Genomic DNA, 21469 nt, shown 5'->3' on the forward strand with positions numbered 1-21469 from the left:
GTGGGGGGGGGGAAATCACCAGATAGGTTTTACCAATGAATTGGCTGAGACATATCTGCTGGAAACTACTATACGTAATGTTAATTTATTAATTTTCAAAATCATTACTTTATTATTCATACATTTTCGTGTTATTATATGGTATTTTACGCTGACTCACATTTGTTGTTTTCCTTTATTTATCATTCACGGTAAATGGTCTAATGAGATTTAAATTCGATCACAGCCCCGAAAAATCACTCTCTTTTATTAAAAATTATTACCTGCATTTTTTTTATCCTACCATGAGGCCTTGCATGTGATACCTAAATGTTTTTTCCTACTATTTTTGAATTGGGACTTTTATTATAGATTGAGATGTTTATAAATATTTCAGATGCTTGCTATGGCTGTTCTAGATGTTGCTCTGTCCTTGAACACTCAACAACAATGGCTTGCATTCCTGGTATCCAAAGGCTATCTAAGACATATCCTTGACAGCTTGTCCAAAGATGATGAAGAATTACAGAATCTTTTTAATAAAAATTCAAATTCATTCAGAATTTTCTATGTCTTTGAATCAAAGATTGTAAGTTGCCCATTGTTTTATATTTCCATTCATTATTCATCCTTTCATAAAGAATTGAAAGATTTGTCTGTGAATCATTTAAGCCTTGTCATGTAAATTATTATTTGACAATAAAAAGATTTGTTAAAAAGAAAGGAGAAAGAAAAAAAAAGACTAAACGTGGATGAAAATGATTTGAAACTTTTAAATTATAACTTTCCATTAGCAGCATGTTAAAGAATTTGCTATTTAAGAAACATATTTTAATTATACCAATTTATGTTTATTTAAGTACAAATATTTTTAAAACTTATAAAACAATCAGTTTGTGCTTATAAATAAAAAGATTTTTTCTGTCAAGAATAAATTAGAATTGTTTTTTTTATTTTTTTTACGTCTATATTTTCTGATCTTCATTTGATATCTGACAAATAGGATCTTAATCTTTATGAATTCATAAACGCTTTAATAAAAAGAATTATGGTTTAATGTTTACAATTATTAGTTTCCAATAATTATGTTATAAATTAAACGAATATCAATGTAGCACTTTTAGTCAAAATTTGCGAAATAGTTTTGACTGAATTTATTTTATAATTCATGTTTAAAATTTTTTTCCTGTTATTCTTTTTGATTGTGTGCTTATATTTAAGGAATATATTATGTAGGAATTGTATTATAGTATTCAATATTTTGTTTTAGGCTCTGTTGACTCGAATTGCTTGTTCGACCAGTGGTGCCTTAGCATTATTACGAAATGGTGCCATTCACAGAATGGCTGAGTGTAGAGCTTTAGATTTAAGGCCTGATGCGTTAGTATTCTTCTTTTCTTTATTTAATACTTATTTTGAAGTATGTTCTTCAACCGATACATTTTCATGTGTGAACCTGAATCAAACTTGTAAGGGGGAAAAAACTATACCTTTTAAAATGTTTTTTACCTCACCCGGCAAGCGGTTTGTGTCTGTAAACATACCTACTAAGTCTCCTGTTTTTCAACGAAGACTCCTGTATTTTACGACTATCTCCTGTTTACCAGTATATTAGCATATTTCTCCATACTAGTGGGCTGCGCCCCCTGCTCGCTAACGCTCGCCAACTCCCGAAAATTGCTACTCAATGTTATATGGTTTGCTCCGCAAACCAAGCTCGCTTCGCTCGCTACTAACTTAGGTACATTGCAAATGCACAAAATTCTAAAAATTCAAAACAATCATTCAAATCCATATAACAACTTTTGTTTCTAAAAAAAATTACATCTTTTTAGTAAGTACTGAGTCCTTAAAATAAATTTGAATTCAAATAAATGACATGTAATTCGTTAAATCTATTAGAAATGTGCTATAGTATAAAATCTTAAGATAAAATTTCTAAAACTGATATCTCTTTAAAAAGATTAAAATTTCGGCTATAATTAAGTCTATTAAAAATTTAAATAAGTGAATTGCAATGGAAAAACCTGCATAAACAAATAAATTCTAGTAAAACAAATAAATTCGTGATATAAATCAAAAATTGTCAAATAAATTCGTAATACATAAATTCGTGAAAAAAAAAAACGCTTTCCACAAAAAACCAAAATAGAGATCTATCGACAAAGACTTCTGCCTAGCTTATGCTCTCCCTGGTTATTTCAGTTTCCGTTTTTAAAAGCGCTATATGTTGAGCCATCTTAGCTAGATTTGGCATGTGACATTTTTAGCGGTAATCATTGGTCTATTTTCTAGCGTTGCCATTCGGGGAGTTGTAATGAGGCTTTTTTTTATCGCCGTGTAAGAGAAATATATATAGAGATTGGTTGAAGAAATTTTTGTTTAAAAATTTTGCCGATAAAATATTGACTGATGGCACAAATACTTATCTTATTCCTCAGCAGATGGTGCTTACTACAGTATGTTGAGTGTTTATAGTTTAATTATAAATAATGGTTCAAAAAAATCTTCTTTAGATTAAGGTTTATATGCAAATATTTTGCTTCTCTAAATGCAGATGCTTATACGGGGTTCGTACGGTCCTTAAAAACTGCCTAATTTTTATTTTGGAAAATAAAGGGCCCTTAAAAGTACTTAGGAAGTACTTTTAAGGAAATACTGCATATCCCAAAGGAAATACTGCGCGTGGAAGAGATAGTGCTTTTTTGGGGGTGGGCAGTTTTAAGGTACCTAAGTAGGAGACCCGCAGTAACCATCAAAATTCAAGGAATTCAATTCTACTGGTAACGCATCTGCTTAAAGGAATTAAGTAAAACGCTATCTTTTAACAATCTGATTTTTTTTTTCTTTAAACGACACTGGTTTGCAAAATTGCCTGGTAATTGTTAATTAATACAATTATATCAGTGCTCACATTAAAATAAAATTGTTTATTATTATTTTTATTTCATTTCTATTTATTTTTTTGCAAGGTAAATGATTTGCATTGTACTGGTGGCATGTGTATATTCGATGATAAACAATCATACTATTTTTAAAGACCTTAATTTTTCAAAAAAGAACTTAATTTTTGCTTTGTTGAAAGAGTGGGAGCCCTGATATATTATTTCCAATTTTTGAATTACTCTTTTTCACTTGGATAATTATACATGATGTATCAATACTTTACTTGTAGCCTAAAAATTGTTGCTTGTGAAATCTCTGTTATTTTATTTCTCCAGTGTTGTCAGGTATGTGTAAATATCTCTAGATAGGCTCTAGTATGATCTTAAATTTATACTGTAAAATATCTACTTTTAGATTTTTACAATCCATTATGTATAAGACCCCAAATCTGCGGTGCAAAAGAAAAATCGATGTAAGCGACAAAAAATTCGAAATTGAGATTTGTTTGGCATCTCTGTATGATAAATTACACATTTTCAAAAACAAATTTTGCTTGATAATTTTCTGAAACTCTATTTTAGCAATAGAAAGAAAAAAGTTTTATGGCCTCTTTTCTCAGAATCTTGTGAACGTTGTTTTTTCAATTGTACGGCAGAATTCTAGTGCAGTCAGGATCTTGAATTATAAATGCAAAACAACTGCACTTATTAACAGTCCCGAAATGGAAAGGAAAAATTTATAATTTTGTGGCAAAAAAAGATTTTACAGATATTTAATTCCTTTATCTTCTTCATTAACAAGGTTTCCACTGGTCAGAGAGAAAAGGGAAAACCTGGAATTGTCTGAGAATTTTATTATAACTCCAAAATCAGGGAAAGTTGCAATTTTTTTGCAAAAACCTGGAATATTCCTATATCATGCTTGGAACATAACCAGTCTTAAAATTGTTGATAACAGCAATCAGTTATTGAGATTTGAGTTAAATGATTCTAATATCTATTACAATTATTTGTTGTAAAAATTTCACATTTTAGTCACACTGTTAATAATATTATAATATTATTATTAATAATATTTTTAATAATAATAATAATATTTTTTTCACGGGGTAATTTTATTTTTTCTACCCTGGCTATAAATCTGAATAATTTATTATGGTTTCATAGCAATTTTAAAAAGTGCTTAAAGGTGCTTATTTTCGTTGTTTAAAAGCTCTTGAAGGTGCTTTTTTTATTGAGTGTTTTAAAAAAATTCTTAATTTTCCCTTTTCGAGTTTCCCCACTTATTATGCAAAAGCTTGGTTTTCACATTGTTATATTCAACATTTTCACAATTCATTCAAGCACAATACATTTCGGTTTACTGATGTTTGATGAAATATTTGTGGGTCCACATGCGCACATACTGAGCTGAGTTCAGTGAGATTTTTCCACTCTCGTGTGCAACTCAGCTTCCGGGATATCCTCAAATTCAGGCTTCATTTTCCATCCTCTGAAATCGAACCGAGAAATCTCTTGACCTCTTTAAGGTAGCTAATATAATCAAGAAAAGAGTTCTTCGTCAGAAACTAGTTATTTTATCGTGATTATACCAAGTCTTGGGGGAAAAAATTTGCATTTTGTTAATGTATATAGTGCTTAAAAGGTGCTTATTTATTTATTTATTGGAAGCAATTGTCTACGCACCCTGTTTATTGTGGTTTGTATTATACTTCTTCTTTTTTGTAGATATAATGAATACAAACAGGACAGCAAAAGCTGGATTTCTCCAGATTTAATGAAATGCTACAGTCAAATATTTATGTCAATCATGAAGTTGATATTGTCAATAGCTATGACTCTGGGTTCTTCACATCGGGAAGCATCTTTGCAGGTATACTTTCCCTCTTTCTTTCTATTTTGTGTACAGTTAAGTTTCTCAATTGAAATTAATGTATAAACAGTTCAGAATGTGTAGCATTTTTAATTATTAATCTAGGATTAATTAAAAAGTCAAAGAAAGTAAATAAATTGGAGTTTCAAGTACCAAAGTGGGTTGAAGAATTTTTATTTTAAACTTATAGCAAGTTATAAATGTTTTGTTTTGTAATATATTTTGTGTACAAGAATAAAAATAAATAATAAATATATGCCTCTGCTTACAAAAATCTAGGAAATTCACTAAAATCATTCTGAGCATTTATACCCCCTCCCCCTGTTTTAGCATTCTCTTCAGAATTCTTCCAAAGATTCTTCAGTATGAAAATCACCTGTATTAATGGAATAAGCACTGCTAAAGGTATCATACAAGTTCCATAAATGCAAACAGAAACTATGTGGGAAAAAATTCTATAAAATTGCATTAGGCTAATTGCCTTTTATAGTAGCTAATTTTACTATTGTTATAGATTAGATGAATAAAGTCTCATATCCTTAATTATTGTTTATTAACATTTTTAGGAAGTGCTCATTTTTGATTTAAGTTTTTTTCATTATTATGGGTTTTTATAAAGTGCTTAATTTTCTATCTTTTAAAAAGATAATTTTTCTTTGCCATCTCCACTGTTGTTCTAAATTACAAAAAAATTCATGATTTTTCACATTTTTCTCTGCAATATTTATCAAAAACTAGTTATTTTTATCATGATTATGTAAAAGTTTTGAATATGTTTTGGAATTTTATTGATTTTATGTTTAATAGATTAAGAACTTTGAACTATAGAAAAAAATAGTTTTTATTACTGCACAGATCCTAATTAATGATTTTTTTGGAAATTAATTAAAAATATTTTTTTAGTGCTTAAAAGGTGCCTTATTTTTTTATTGAAAAATCTGACTGCACACCCTGCAGTTCTTTGATTGAGTTTTTTTTTTTTTCCATCTCAGATTATGTCTAATGAAATATGTCTGCCAGAAGCAGAATTATGTCTAAGATTCTGTTACAAGACCCAAGTGAAATTACTAAACAAGAAACCTTAATTAATTTAGTCTGAAATAATGCATAAATGCTTAGAACAAAAAAATATTTTTAGCTTTTAAAATGTTTAGTGTTTTTCGGGTATAAATTGCATAGCTCCTGAATTTCTGGATTTTTGTAAGAATTTCCTTTTATTTTTTTTATAGGTAACAAAATAAATGAATATATGCTAGTAGAATCTCTCTTCATAAATCTCCAAGAGAATTATTAACTTTGGAAAAGATCATCGATTCAAAACTTTTAAAGACAACTGTTAAAGAAATGTTGATTATGATTCTTTTTTTAAATTAATGCTAAATTTATTACTAATCTTTTTTTTACTCGCTTTATTTTGTTACTTTTTCAGAAAATATTTACTTTTTATATGTATATTATTAATTTGAGATTTATGAATATGTTATTACTTATAGGAATGCAATTAATGCTTATTATTGTTTTGTTAACACTATTGTTTTTTAGCTTTTAGAATTTGTTGTTTGCAATGGAGAACTTTTTTCTCATGTTATACGAGATCCATCTAATTTATACAGCCTTGAAGCATTACAAGAACTCAGCATTATTTCAGCTGTTTTATCTCGAGCCAGCTTTGATGGTGAATTTCTTTTTATTATTTTAGTTATTTTTTATTTTCTACCTATCTTTCTGTCTAAAACATGATACAAATTCATTGAATTATAAATTTATAAGTTGTGTTTTATGATTCTATTTTAAAAGTAATTATGCCACGTACATTCTTTTAGTCTTTTATCTGGTATTCTCTCTGAGAAAACTTGTGCAAAAGTTTCCTTGCCAAGTAATTTCTCCTTTGAATAACAAACTGGATTTATTCAATGGAGATAATTATTTTGGCAGGTAAATTTTTTGTACAAATTTACCCTCATAGCTCATTAGTCATGGACGGGGCTGATTGTGCTCCGGAAAAAATCCGGATTTCCGGAATTTTCGCTGACAGTGACCCAGAAGTTTCCGGAGATCGAAGGTTCAGACATTTCAAAAAATCATTGATCACAGAAATTTCCGGAAATCAAATTTTCAAAGGTGGAACTTAAAAACAAAGTTTATTTTGTTTGTTTGTAAGGGAGAGCCAAAGAGATACTTTATAAGCTTATATTCATGATTAATATTCATTTTTTATCAGTAAATTGTTGTTATAATCATAAACTCAAGAAAGAAAGACCTATTTGTAAATTTTAATTACTTCTCCAAGTCATCATAGTTATGTGTAAATGGTATAGTTATGTGTAAAATTTTAGATATATTTTAAGTAAACTAAGAAATATTGAGAAAAATGAAAAAAAACCATGTTTAATTTTTTTTAAATTTAAATATTTTTTTTAACTCATGAAATTTTCCGGAATTTTGACTTGGGCTCACAACCACCCCTGCATGGAGTAATCACTGTGGCAGAATTTTTCTGAGCTTTCTGCAACAATTCTGCCTAGTGCTAATACCTTTCTAGTACAATTTTAATGGTAGCAAATATCTATATTACTGATGTCGATTAACAGATGTGTTTTCTGTTTATATATATTATATATATATTAAAAAAAAGCCTTCTTGTGTGGAATAGAACATTATATATATACAGCCAAGCCCCGCTACAGTAAACCTTCAAGGGACTGAAATTTTAGTTCACAATATCCGTTACGCAGGCAATTTAACTAATGGTTCCCAAACTCCTCCCTTTTATTACACATTATTCAAATAAATGACTGAAAAGTATTATGTAGTGTTAATTTTCATTACTCTTCGTCTTGCATGCAAAAAAAAAAAGAAAAACAGTAATTTTTAGCTGATGAGCAATCCTCAACATCAGATATAGAAGCACTACCTGACTCTCAGATAATTTTTCCTGAATTTCTGTTATTCCGCTTTTTAAGCCTGTCTAACCTGCCATTCGAGCACATAAAAGTAGTCTCATAGAATCGCTTAGCAAATTCATATACTTTAGTCCAGATACTGGAAGATTGCGGCTTCTTCGAATGGTGAACCACTTCAGTAATGCTTCTTCAACATCCTTGTGATCTGCTTTTCTCAACTTTTTTCTTCCATCTAAATTTATTTCATGAGCAGAAATTATTAATTACCTATTTTTCAATATGTTACAAATTGCAGATTTGGATAGTTTATAGTCCCTGCAAATATCAACTTGATTGCATCCATTTTCAATTTTTCTGATTATGCCCATTTTATCATCGAGGGAGAACGTTTCTTTACTGCTCGCCATAGTTAGAGACGCTTGTTTGCAGACATTTTTTAACTGAACTGAGAGCAAAAAGGAGTTGAAATGAGGGCCTTATCAACACATATTAGTGTCAAACCCTTTGACCAATAATGAATAACTCATTTCCTCACTCCCTTTGACCAAAAACTCATTCCCTCTGACAGAAAATGCATATTGATCCCACTGACACCTTACAGGTGCATCATCTGCCTGGGTTGGAAACATCTGCTTGGCTTGTTTGGGAAAGTGAGATAAAAGAAGCAAACAAGAAAAAGTCCTTATCACTACATTCCCCTCTATAGATGGTTTTAAACATTGGTATATGCATTTATTTTGAAGTAGAAATTTCAAAATTATTACTAAAAAAATCAGTCGAAGACCGAAAAAAGCTCATTATATCCATCTTCCTCACTTTTTTGGTTCACTATATCCACGAAAAATAACATTATCATGTATAGCAAGGTGCGGGACCGAACATTTCGTTCACTATAGCGGGGTTTGACTGTATATATATATACATATATCGTGTTTAAAATTTCGAATTAGAAAAGAGAAGTTTAAGTCATTGTAAAAAAAGATCTTGAAAAGTAAAAATGCTATAAAATGTCAAAAAGTGATTTTTGAATAAATCGGTGATAAATGACCGTTACTGAATTGCGAAGTTGAGTGTCTTAATAACATTGTGTGATTGTATCTAATTTGAAATGTAAAAATATAAGAAACCACATTTTAAAAATAAATAAAAAACGATCATAAAATAAAGTGGCTGCAGAATGGAATAGCTACTTAGATGAAAATTCAGATTTGTAACAGAAAAATTATTTTATCGATGTGATGAATTTACTTGTGTTTTATTTGGGTACAATTAGATTGAATTAATTTTTAATGGAACAACATGCAATTCTCGATTAATTTATTTCAGAAATCACTTTCCAACGGGCACAATACCATCGTAAATCTGTATTTTAATAAAATTATTTGATAAAACGAAATTTCTTTCTCACTTTAAATTTTGTAAATGTTACTTTTTTTCATAAAAATAACAATGTTTTATGTACTAGCGAAAAAGAAAATTACTCAATGAGAAAAATATTTCAGATAATTTCTTCTTCCAGCAATCACATGTCTGGTTATAAAAAAGTTGTCTTTTTCTCAGATATTAATGCTGGAGGTCGAACTTTTGCTAGCGACCAAAGAGGTCACCTTCTTCTCCTTAGGCAACACATGCTAATGCTGATTCCTCGATTGATGGCTGTCGACAGCAGAGCATCACACTCATCTCATCTCAGTCCAGAAATATTAGCTCTAATGAAATTAAGCAGGCTGCAAATTGCATACCATATTTTGGGTTCTTGTTCTAGCATAATGACTAAATCAGGTATGTATCTCCCCTTTCAGTTGGAATTTCAACGGAAATAATCATTTTTAAAAATAATTAAAAACCTCCGTCCATGCTTGCTTCAGCCCTAAGATTGCTTCACAATCATTTTTATTTCTCCTTGTAAAATAAATTTAATTTAAAACTGGAATTATCAGTTGGAATTTTAGCATAAGTAATCATTTTAAAAAAAAAACTCTGCTCTTGCTTTCTTCACAATCATTTTTATTTCTCTTTGTAAAATAAGTTTAATTTAAAAATTAAATTTATTCCTTTCTTTATTGTTAAGCACTAAGGGCTGTTCTAATATTGTGTACAAAAAGTCGAAATTTGCATTTATTCTAATAGACTATTATTTTTTTATAAAAACATTTTTTTTATCTCAAAAATGTTCTTATAATGAAGGTAACTTTTAGTGCTAGTACTGTTTAATGTATGTTTTTATTAAATTCAAGTTAAAATTTAACTGTGGACAATGATTTTTATGGATTTTTAAATTTGGATACAACTTTAAGTCCAAAATTTTACAATAGCAAAATTGTTTTGGAACATATGGGAAAAATAAATATAGAAATTAACCGTTTATTTTTTTATTTGTAGTGGCAATTTTTGAAAATATTTTCTTTTTTTACTATATTTTTGTGTCAATTATTTAATATAATTTTTAATTATCACAAAATATGTACCTCTTAAAAAAACCTAGACAGAACCCTGTAGTTATACTATTAGTTGCTGTTTAATTTTTTTATTGCTTAATTTTTGTTCTTTTAGGAACTGATCCAAAAAATTCAACTATAATCTTTGGACCCTTCGTTGGTGAAGCGTTAACAGTTGATTCATTTAATATGTTGTCAACAGGTTTGTTCTAATATTATTGATTTCCATGACTTCCTTTAAATTTCTGTTTTATTCATTTTTTCCCCCAACAGTGATTTTTTATGTGTTTATCAGAAGAATTGGCTTTTTTTAGCAGTATAGTAATTGTTCACTCTTCATAAAAAAAAAAATAATTTTTCAAATAACTTTGAGGGAAGATTTTTTATTTGTTATCTTATCGGGATTTGAAAGTTTTTGATAATTGACGGTTTTATCCCGTTTTGACCATGGTTTTAATTGTCCTGTACAAAATCAAGCATTTTGGTTTAAGGTAAATATGAATTGTAAATCTGAAATTATTTTTAATTAAGCATGCCTTGAGCAAAAAAAAAAAAAAAAAAAAAAAAAACGGATCACCATGAATAACTTTTGATCTAATGATCAGATTTTTACATTCTAGGATTCAATCATAATGGTTTGTGGGGGTGGCCTCAAATATGCTAATTAATAAGTGCAGATAATATTTTAAATTCAGCCATAAAAATGTACTTCTCTGAATCAACATACCTTTTTTTTCGACCGAGTCTGATTTCTGACCCCCAAAATATAGGGGGTAGCCATAATCTAGGAAATAGGCTCTCAATAGTTAGGTCAAGAGAGCACTCCAAAGTTCAAAAGAAATTTTCTGGATTTTTGAGTTAGGCTCACAATCACCAGTGGATATATACAATTTAAAGTGCTATCAAATGTGAAATGGTAAAGGAATTTGCACAAGCACTTTTAAAAAACTCCGATGTGAAAATTCTTGAAGGTAAAAAGGGAATACATAATTTTTCCCTTTTTTGCCAGATTATCTTTCACTTTGATGTTAAGAAAGTAAGAATCTCTAGCAAATAATTTCCGATTTTGTACTTAGTTTCAACATAACCTGGATGTTGAATTTTGCATCTGGTACACTCACAGCATGATGCTTGCACCTATGCACAGGCATGTACTTTTTTTTTTGAATGAATGTCATAAAAAATTGATGCATAACAGGGTGCATAGTGTGTTTAAAAATTCCTTAAAGGTGCTTATTTTTTATTAACATTTCTTAAAAACTCTTAAAAGTGCCTTTTTTTTTATTCGGAGTTTGTAAGAAGTGCTCAATTTGCTATCTTTTAAAATGAGATTTTTTCTTTGCAGTGTCGATTTTCGTTCTAAATTACAAAAAATATGTAATTTTCTACACTTTTCTCTGCAATATTTAACAGAAACTAGCTATTTTATCATGATTATAAAGTTTTTGAAAATATTTTTGAATTTATGTTTATAATTTAAGAACTTTAAACGATAGATAAAAATAATTTTTATTATTACGCGGATCCTAATTATAATTTTTTTCAGGAAAGTGATTAAAAATGTTTTTTGAGTGCCTAAAAAGTACTTAGAAGGTGCTTATTTTTTGTTGAAAAATCTAGCTATGCACCTTATATAATAGACACTAAATATATGTTTACCTAGTAAATATATATATTTTATTACTTGACTTTAAATCTTGTTTAATTGATAGTCATCCAACTGTAAATTCCTAGGTTTCCAAAAAAGAAGTGGCCCCGATTTGGGTCTTCTTATAAGACTTTTGTACCAGTCTGCAACTGAACTCCAAATCAGCACTGGTGAACAAAAACTAATTCATCATAGGCTTCAATCTATAGCTACTCTAACAAGTGATGAACTTAGTGAGGTAATCATTTTCATTGCTCTTAAATATATATACATACCTACCTACCAACTTATATGCTCTTTTAGAAAGATTTTACAAAGTGGTAGTTAAGTTTTGAAAACAAAAAGTACCTAAGTTTTGAAAACAATACTATCCAGACATCTATGAGCATCATTAGCCAACAAATAGATTTGATCAACATGATTTTTTAAATTATTGATTCCCTGTTGTAGTAAAAAAAATATTTTTGAAACTTGAAGATTTAATGTGCCTAAACACTAATGTTGCTGCCTCTAAGAAAATAATTTCTCAATGGCTGTACAAGTAGGCAGCTATGTATATATAACTATGGTATTTGTTTGTATGAATGAATAATTTACAAGATTTCATTGCTTAAAAAAATGAAATATGCTATGGCTGAATCGCTTAGAACAGTTTAGTTATGCTATAGAAAGTTTGACTTTGTACTTGGCCACTCTATCATTTTGTAACTACTATACTATACTATGTTACCTGTCATACTATGTTACCTTAAACAGGTAAACAAAAGAAAATCCAATAAAAATGGAGTGTGTTCTTTGCGAATAACATTAGTGAATTAGTGCTTTTTGATCTTGTTGATTTTTCTAAAAACAATCTTAAATGGGATATTTATTGATTTAAATTATAATGACCATGATTAGTCTTTCTCATACACTAGTTTGTCTTTATGTGTTATCCAGAAGTTCCCTTGTCTTCTGTGTTGAGTTTAAAATTTCTAAGACATGAAGTTTTACCTTAATAGCCAGAAACCCAAAAATGAATCCACTGTTCAATGGTTATAATATGAAATAAAATAATTACTAATCTTTATTTTTTATGAATATTTAATACTATGTAATCAAAAACCCCTTTAAATTATTATATCCGTTGGTCTGTCCAAGGCAAATTTACTCCTTTTTAGCGTACTTTCACGAATTCAACTTTAGGAAAAACAGTAGTTTTACAAAATACTTTTAAAAAAGCAAGTTCTTATGCAAACCGTGTTCTCGTTGCAGTCTATGGAAAGGAGAAGCTTTTCTCCCAGCTGTCTTTTAAGCAAAGGTAGCAAGTGTTTGGTCAGATAGTGCAATATGGTAATCCTAACTGGTTGCTTACACCATAACAAAGCGAGATTTTTTTTTAAATTGAACAACGAGGCCCTGTCTTCACACAAAGTTGAAATTCAAACATTGTTCTAAAAATTTGAGCATTTTCTTAAACTCTATTGTAAATTTATTCTAACAGACCTTTATTTTTTATGTAAATTTTTTTTTTTGTGAAACTTTTTTGGATATTTAAAAATTCAAATGTTCTCATAATGAAAATAACTTTTAGTGCTAGTACTGTTAAATGCATGGTTTTATTAAATTCAAGTTGAAATTTAACTATGGACATTGAGTTTTATGGATTTTTAAATTTGAATATAATTTTTATCCCAAAATTTTACAATAGCTTACTTATTTTTGAATATATGAGGAAAATATATAGAAATTTAACAGTCATAAATAATTTTTATTTGTAGTGACAAATTTTGAAAATATTTTCTTACTTTACTATATTGTTGTGTTGATTTTTTAATATAATTTTTAATTTTCACAAATTATGTCTAAATTTTCACAAAATAGGTACTTCTAAAAAAAAACCTAGACAGACCCCTGATATCAATAATTTGCCCCCAGAGCAGTATTAACACAGACAAGCATGCATTTTTTATCAATTCTTCTAAATTTCTGGATATTCAATTATCTGCATTATATCCCCTGTGGCAGAAACACGGCGACATTGTCGCAGAAAGCGACTGAGTTCTTGCAGAAAGATTTTTTATTTATTTGGGAAATACAATTTTTTGGTTTGCCACAAACAAAAGTTCTCCAAAAATATTCTGCAGAAACAAAAGCTGTTTTACCAACAAAAAAAAAAAAAACATCTACAGAAACAAAAAATTTCTGCAAAAGCAATAATGGTTCTGCAAAATTTTTTCTTACAGAATTGTTTTAAATATTTTTTTTTCGAGCGTACCGCGGAAGGAGAAAGCACTCGTAATTCTCCGTTAATCTCCAACACAAACAGTTACTGGATAAAAAAGGGGAGAATTTTTTCCCCCTTTATTAAGCTATTTTTGGAAATTTGCCAACTTCGGCCTCTATCGCTGGCGCAGTAATTTGCTTTGTGTTTTCTTATTAGAGCAGAGTATTTTATATTTTTTGCACTTATGTGGAAAATTTTATGCGTAAAAAGATTATTTTTTTTTAAAAAATCATGTCTAGCGAAAAGGTTATTTGTTGCAATTGTGAAGCCACAATAATTAAAGCAAATTTGAAAACTGATTTTTCAAGGCGGCATTCCGAAGAAGAAATAAGATGGAAGTCGACAACATCTAGCGATGTCAGAGATTTTTTTTCTGGAAAGCGACAGGAAAAGAAGCTTCCCACGTTACTAATATTGAAACAAAAAAAAAGTTCTAGATTCGAATCAAATATTCTTACTAGTAGCGATATCGTTAGTAAGGATGAGACAGCATTTCAACAAATCAAGAAATTTTAGAAGCAGTAAAAAGTAAAAAATTACTATATATATATTTTTTTAAAGATAAAATGCCTATATCCTTTGAATTAAGTCGTCGATAAAAAAGAAGAAGAAAAAGAAATAGATATAATTTTGGCATGCGAATGAAAACCAGATGGGTGGAAAATATTTACTGGTGAAACACTTTCAAACAGGTTTCCATACACATGCGAAAAAAATTGCATCCAATGAGTATGGCTCTAATACCGCTGTTTCAGTACTGATAAAGACTATTTCTTTTCGAGATGTTGAATAGACTTGAGCATATTGAGTAGGAAACCGCTTCTGCATACTTCGTGTGGAATCAATGCTATATATTTACACAATACAATGCGAAATCACAAGCGCTGTGTATTTTTTTCGTTCTGAACTTAATCTGATCACGAAAAAAGTCTTGTTTACCTCCTTTTTTTAAAAAAAAAATCTTTCAATAAGTCAGTACAATATTAATCGAATCTAATTAATCTATAATTAATTAGATGTAGAAAAAATTGAAACAAACATTGCTTTATTTTTTTTTGCTTTTAGAATTCGGTTATAGTCAATTCTATTTTATTATTTTGTTTACTCAACTTCAATATTAATTTTTTCACCTGATTTGTTTCTGTACCTGATATAACTACTACAATGAAACATTAAACCATACTGTTTTAAACTGCTTTAATAATTTAATTTTGATACTGTTTTAAACTAATACTTCAAATTCAGTTATCTTGTTTTATAATTTTAATTTTTTTGTCCATTCTTAGCTATTTCTATAAGTTCTGTCTTATTACAGGTTCTGGGTAATCTTTATTTATGCTCTAGTAAGCATTTTTGTCTGCAGATCTATACATTTATAACTTTTCGTTATTATCGAAGATTATGCAAATTTATACTTAAACAATTTAAACTTATTAAGAAAAAAAAATCTACACAGTTTTATTCTATGCATGTAGACTTATTTTATAAACACGAATTTCATCTATTATTCTAAATTCATTACACATACATTTATAACGATAAAAATGTCTTGCAGAAAGATATTGGTTCTAGTTAAGTTTGTCGCAGAAAGTCAGAAAAAATTCTGCCACAGGGATCATATCCTAAGACAGTTTTTATGTGTATTGATAGAGTAGAATGTCAAGATTTGTAAAAAAAATTGCGGAATTTTTAAGGAATTTAAGACAATTTTAAGGAATACATTAATTATCATAACAGTGTTAATTTATGGTCTGCTATGTTAGTTTATTTGGTATGTATTTAAGAAACAAGAAAAAATATTTTTTTTAATTAAATTTGATTTCTCATAGGTGCAATATCATTAGCAAGTTTTGTCAGAATCACATCTGCTTTTGTTAAAAATGATTTACTTTTATTAAGTAATAAAAGCAGAAAGTTGTATATTAACAGAGTTGCCACTCTACAGGTAGAGCAAGGAAAACCTGTAAAATACGGGGAATTTAAAAATCACCTAAAATAACAGGGAATTTTGATTTATTTTCTTTACAAAGTGGGAGAATACAGGTAATTTTATTTCCGATTTATGAAGCAGATTGAAGCTTTCTCTTTTTACAAGTGATGCATTTTTGATAATTATGTTGGCTCTTCTTTTAACTAATGTTTCTGTTTTTGGTAATTTTGAAGTATAATTTTTATTTACGTTGCTTAATAAGCTTCCCTTGTATTTTATGATTTTCTTTTTTCTTATAAATTAGATATGAAATTTATTGCGTTTTTTTTTATCTTTAATTTTGTTTTATATTAGTTCATTTGGTGATTTCAACACATTTTTAGTTTATTGTAATTTGGTTTTATTAAATTTGATGTAGTTTTGCTAAGCTTTAATTAAATGAACAACTTCAATTAATTTATACATTTGTATTTAGTATTAATGTAAGTTTTTTTCTTTTTTAATATTTTTTATTGAGTTTGTGATTTTAGCATCTTAATTTATGTTTTTTTTTTTTTTTTTTTTTTTTTTGTCTATTATTCATCTTATTTATGATTCATTTTTTTTTAGATGGAAAATCTTAACAGATTACATTATTCTTTAAAATTTTTGTCAGTGGATTGGATACAGATTATTTGTATAATATTTTTATTTTTAGGATAACTTAGTTGTTTTATTTTATTGATTAATAAGTTCTCCCTTAATTTTTCATTTTTTTGTAGTTTTGTTTCATATTTAAAATGTTTTATGGATGGTGTTTTCAATATAAATGTAAACAACAAAAATCTCTTGCCCTTTGACCTGCTTTACTTCCGGTTAGAAAGTATACTGCTGCTTACTACAGCTTATTCTGTGAGGCTATTTTTTTTTTCAAACAGATTGTTTTTTGTAAAAGAAATAAATTTAGTAATTTCTAAGCTCAAATCTGATATAATCCTACGATATTAAGTAATTCTGGTAAATTCGAAGTGAAAATTTGTTTGAATTATTTATTAAGGTATTGTTAAAAAGGGTGACATGGGGTTGCTAGATTTAGAAAGATCTTGCTTTTTTGGTTGTCCAGATTTACTTGTTTATTACTGTTTGTTCTTGTTGCAAGCCGTGCACGACCATACATTAGTGTTAGCATACTCTTCGAGCAGTGAGATTAAGTTCATTTTACAAATTTTCATTTAGGTTTAAATTTCATATTCTGTGTATTGTTAACAAAGAAGTGTTTTATAAAGAATCTTTTTTCAAATAACAATTTTTACCTCTTGAAATGACAATAAACACAAATAATAAATCACAAATACACGTAAACAAGAAATACTACTCGAGATTTTCAAAACTCAATGATCACGTTGTGAGCCAAATATCTTCGAAACACGCCAAAAACAGTAAACTGAAAGTATAGGCAGTCAAGAGCTTGCAGCACTCTATAGTGTGGAAAACACCATTCATTTTTCTATTTCATAGCTAAGGAATGAAAATATTAAATTTTTACCAATTGGCAAAATGGGTGTTGTTTATGGTTTGATGGCATGCGCACATTATTTGGACGTCATCACACTTTTCAACTGTATTCAAGAGTAATAGTATACAGTGTGCATGCTTCATCATTGCATGTGTTGCCATGGCAACCGCTGCTGTTTGATAATTTTTTTGGATTTTTTTTTTCCACTTTTAATTTTGTTATGCATTAAGTTGGTGAGTTTATTTTTGAGATATAGAGCCAGAGAGATCCGATAAATACTTCTTGAGGTGTGAATAAAAGAAAATTTCATCATTTGAGCGATATTTTTGTTTTTATTGTTTTAATGAAGAATCAGAAATTTTAACCTACAATTCAAGATTGTTTTCCAATACTAATTCAGGTAAAGATCATAAATGAAGAGGGTTAAAAAAAAAAAAAAAAAAAAAAAAAAAACAATTGATAACAACCATTTTGTCATTTGCCTGTGATTGCCTTTCGGCTGTCAGATTTTTTTTTTTTTATTTCGTATTAATTTTACAGAGATTAGTTGTTTATATAGATGGCTTTAATTTTTGAATGTAAAGGAAAAACTAATCACAATAAGATTATATTTTATTTATTTGTTTTTGTTTGTCTTTAATAAAAAGCATTATGTTTTAATTATTCATTCTATTTGATTTAACTTAAGTAATATGGATTAACGTGAAGTAAATATGGATTGTTTATATGTTTGCCAGTTTCTTTTTAAGATAATTTGGGTTTAAGAAAAGTTTTTTTTTTGTTTAATTTTATTTATTTATCTTTTTAAGTTAGAAGTTAGTATTGCTCAATTAAGTGTTATAATCTCTTATATGTTCTATTAAATATGATTTCACTTCAATTTTACCCACACTGGCTTTATGCTGCTATGGTCATGCCATAATTCTAATTCCCATTTTTATTAAATATATATTTTGTTGAATTTTTTTTTCTAAAACCCTGGAATTTTATTACCTTGAAAAATCGGGGTTAATTTCTTCATATTGTGTTATATATTGACAGGGCTCCCACAGGTCAGGGAAAACTTGGAATTGTCAGGGACTTTTATTTTAACTCCAAAAATCAGGGAAAATTGCAGGGTTTTTTTTTTTTTACAAAACCGTGGTATACCTGAAAAATAACCAGTCTTAAAATTCTTACTAACAGTAATCAGTTATTGAGATTTGAGTTAAATAATTCCAACATCTATTACAATTATTTGTTATAAAAATTTCACATTTTAGTTAAACTGAAATTTGCCCTTCCTCATTTAGTAATAATTTTTTACACAGAAAGTCTTAACATTTCATGTAACTAATGAAAGAATCAAACTTTTCTGATGAAAATATGGTTTCAATTTTTATTGAAATTTACCTGGTGTACCTGAAAAAGTCAGAATTTTTTTTTCTGAAATTGAGTGGGATCCCTGATTGAATGTTTTTATTGTCTCTTGTGCAGTTATTTAAATCTTATATTTTTTTCTCCTCAATTAGTACTTGCCATCATTTGTTATTGAAGAACAACCAACCATTCAACTTCAACGAGAACTGGCCAAGTCTTCTCTTCAAAAGTTGATAGAACTTAAATCAAAGGAAATATCTGTCTTATCGTGTATCCTTTTTCTTTGAACTTATAAACTCAAATATTGATTTATTGGGCCATTCTGCACATAGTAGAAAATTTCAGGGGTAAACCAAATGTTAACATAAAAATTAATTTTTGTCATTTTTAGTTCAAAAAATTTGCCAACTTTTTTTAAGAATAATTGAAGTTATTTGGATCTGTGAAGAATGGTCCTTTTTTTTTAGTTACTGTACATTATATTCATATTAACTTATAGAAAATGAACAACCAACTATTATATGGTGTGTATCGTTTTTAAAAAGTGCTTATTTTTGTGTTTTAAAAGCCCTTAAAGGTGCTTTTTTTATGGGGTGTCTTTAAAATGTACTTAATTTACTCTTTTCGAAAATGAGATTTTTTTTCTTTACCATTTCGATCTTAGATGCATGTGATGCAAAAGCGTTGTTTTCACATTGTTCTATTCAAGGTTTTCACAATTGATTCAACCACAATTCATTTCAGAGTAACTTCAGTCCGTAACGTCTAATAGCACTAATCATGTTGCATGTTTGATGAAATACTAAGGAGTCCACATGTGCGTCTACTGAGCTGGGTTTGGTGAGATTCTTGCTCTCTCATGTACAACTCTGCTGCATTTTGCAAGATATTCTCCAATTTCATTTTTTACCCTCTGAAATGGAACCGAAAAATCTATTGATCTCTTAATGGTGGCTAATATAATCAAGAAAAGGAGTTCTTTGTTAGAAACTAGTTTTTTATTATGATCATGTAAAGTCTGAAAACTATTTTGCATTTTGTTAATGTATATTGCATAGCTCTTAAAAATATTTTCAGAGTGTGTAAAAAGCACTTTAAGGGTGCTTATTTTTTATTGAGAGATTTGGCTATGCAGCCTGCTTTACAAGTGTCGAAAATTCTTTGTTTGTGCAGACAAGAAAGAAGAGGGTTCAAACCAAAATTTTCAAATATGTTAAATGAATTAATATGCTTTTTTTTATACATATTTATGCATTAAGTACAATTATGTTATTTAATGACTTTTTCTTAATCTATGCTAGATATAATTGAAACTTCTGCTTTTCTTCTTTTGAGACATTTAGAATACTATTTCTTTGCTTTTAAAAAAGAAAGCAATTCTTTCACAGCTTCCAGCAAGCCACTACAACAGATTCGCCGTCTACAAGGTTTGTTTTGTTGTTAGTCAATATATTAACTATATCCTGATTAAAAATGTAGTTTTGTTTTAAGGTTTTGGAATTGAAACTAAACTCAGTAGCGCGACAGCCCATAGAGGGCCAACGCCTACTGTGCCCATCTCAGTTTTCTTTACCTTGGGCTCTGTTATGCAGCAGCAGATGTTCCTGTCAGGTGGTCAGCCGAACGAGGAACCCCCAGTGTTTAGTTTCCCAAACATGCTTAATACTCGTTTATCAACTCACTAAAGAGATGAGTCAACCTTGCCCGGCCCGAGGATCGAACCCAGGACCTGTGGCTCAAAACGCTACCACTCTGCCACCGGGCATCAAAGTTTCGGGATAAAGAAATATTTCTATAACATTTTTTTTAACATTCATATGAACCATTTAACTGTCAGTGCATCGTATTGTTGTACCCGAATATATGTCGTGAGAAGTTTATTGTAGCTTTAACTCTTTTTCATACCTGAATCTGTCATGGGAAAAATTTATTTAGATGCAATTTACATAGCTAACTATACTGGATTTTCCAGCAGACTACTGGATTAGGCCAGTTTCTACTGGTTTAATTAAAATTCACCTGGTTTTTGTACATTTCAAAAAATTCCCTAAAATTGAGTAAGTTTCCTAAAAGAATCCTTATTAAAATAGAATTTCCGTACAGATTATTGCTTGAATATTTAAATAAGTATTAATATTCATAATGATGCGAACCTCATTTGTAAAAAATAGTTCAAAACTTTTTTTTTTTCGTTCAAAGATGTTCCGTTTATTTTTATTCAGAACTCTCTTTTTAAATTCATTAAAAAAATCTTTTTACTGTCTTGGGAAAATTAAATGTCTATTACTATTCGAAATTATATGGGAACATAATACATAACATTTCAAGTATGTTAAATGTCAATCATAACAGGAAAATATTGCAGTTTTTTTATTTTGATGACTATAAATATCCTTAAAATTCCCTATGTGTAAAATATTTAGTACATACATTATGCAACAATTATGAAATTTTATATTTCGTAGACTCTGCTAGTTTTTTTTTCTATCCGTGTTGGCAGCTGTGAATTTAGAACTATAGATGGCAGCACCGTACTGAAGGTGTCAAAGGATAAAGGTTAATGTTCAAAGTGGGCAGAATTTTTTTGTTGCGCAATGACGTCCAGTTCTTTGAAACGTTATATGGATTATTTTTTTAGAAAATTATTACTACTTTTTTTTTGTTGCAAATTTTAGAAAATAATGCTCCCTTAG

General features: G+C 28.7%; 1 protein-coding gene across 1 annotated transcript in view; it reads left to right on the forward strand.

The window, feature by feature from the left end:
• Nup205 (nuclear pore complex protein Nup205) overlaps positions 1-21469 on the forward strand; it is a 102646-nt gene that overhangs the window by 78773 nt on the left and 2404 nt on the right. The window contains exons 30-38 of the mRNA XM_087158766.1: positions 377-568; positions 1250-1359; positions 4593-4737; positions 6280-6412; positions 9201-9422; positions 10194-10280; positions 11813-11964; positions 18929-19046; positions 20078-20203. Of these exons, the coding sequence (XP_087014892.1) occupies positions 377-568; positions 1250-1359; positions 4593-4737; positions 6280-6412; positions 9201-9422; positions 10194-10280; positions 11813-11964; positions 18929-19046; positions 20078-20203 (1285 nt within the window). The remainder of the gene's footprint in view (positions 1-376; positions 569-1249; positions 1360-4592; positions 4738-6279; positions 6413-9200; positions 9423-10193; positions 10281-11812; positions 11965-18928; positions 19047-20077; positions 20204-21469) is intronic.

This window comes from Parasteatoda tepidariorum, chromosome 3 (genome assembly GCF_982258835.1).
Source record: "Parasteatoda tepidariorum strain Cologne lab strain chromosome 3, Ptep-v5.0, whole genome shotgun sequence".
Classification (NCBI taxonomy): Eukaryota; Metazoa; Arthropoda; class Arachnida; order Araneae; family Theridiidae; genus Parasteatoda; species Parasteatoda tepidariorum.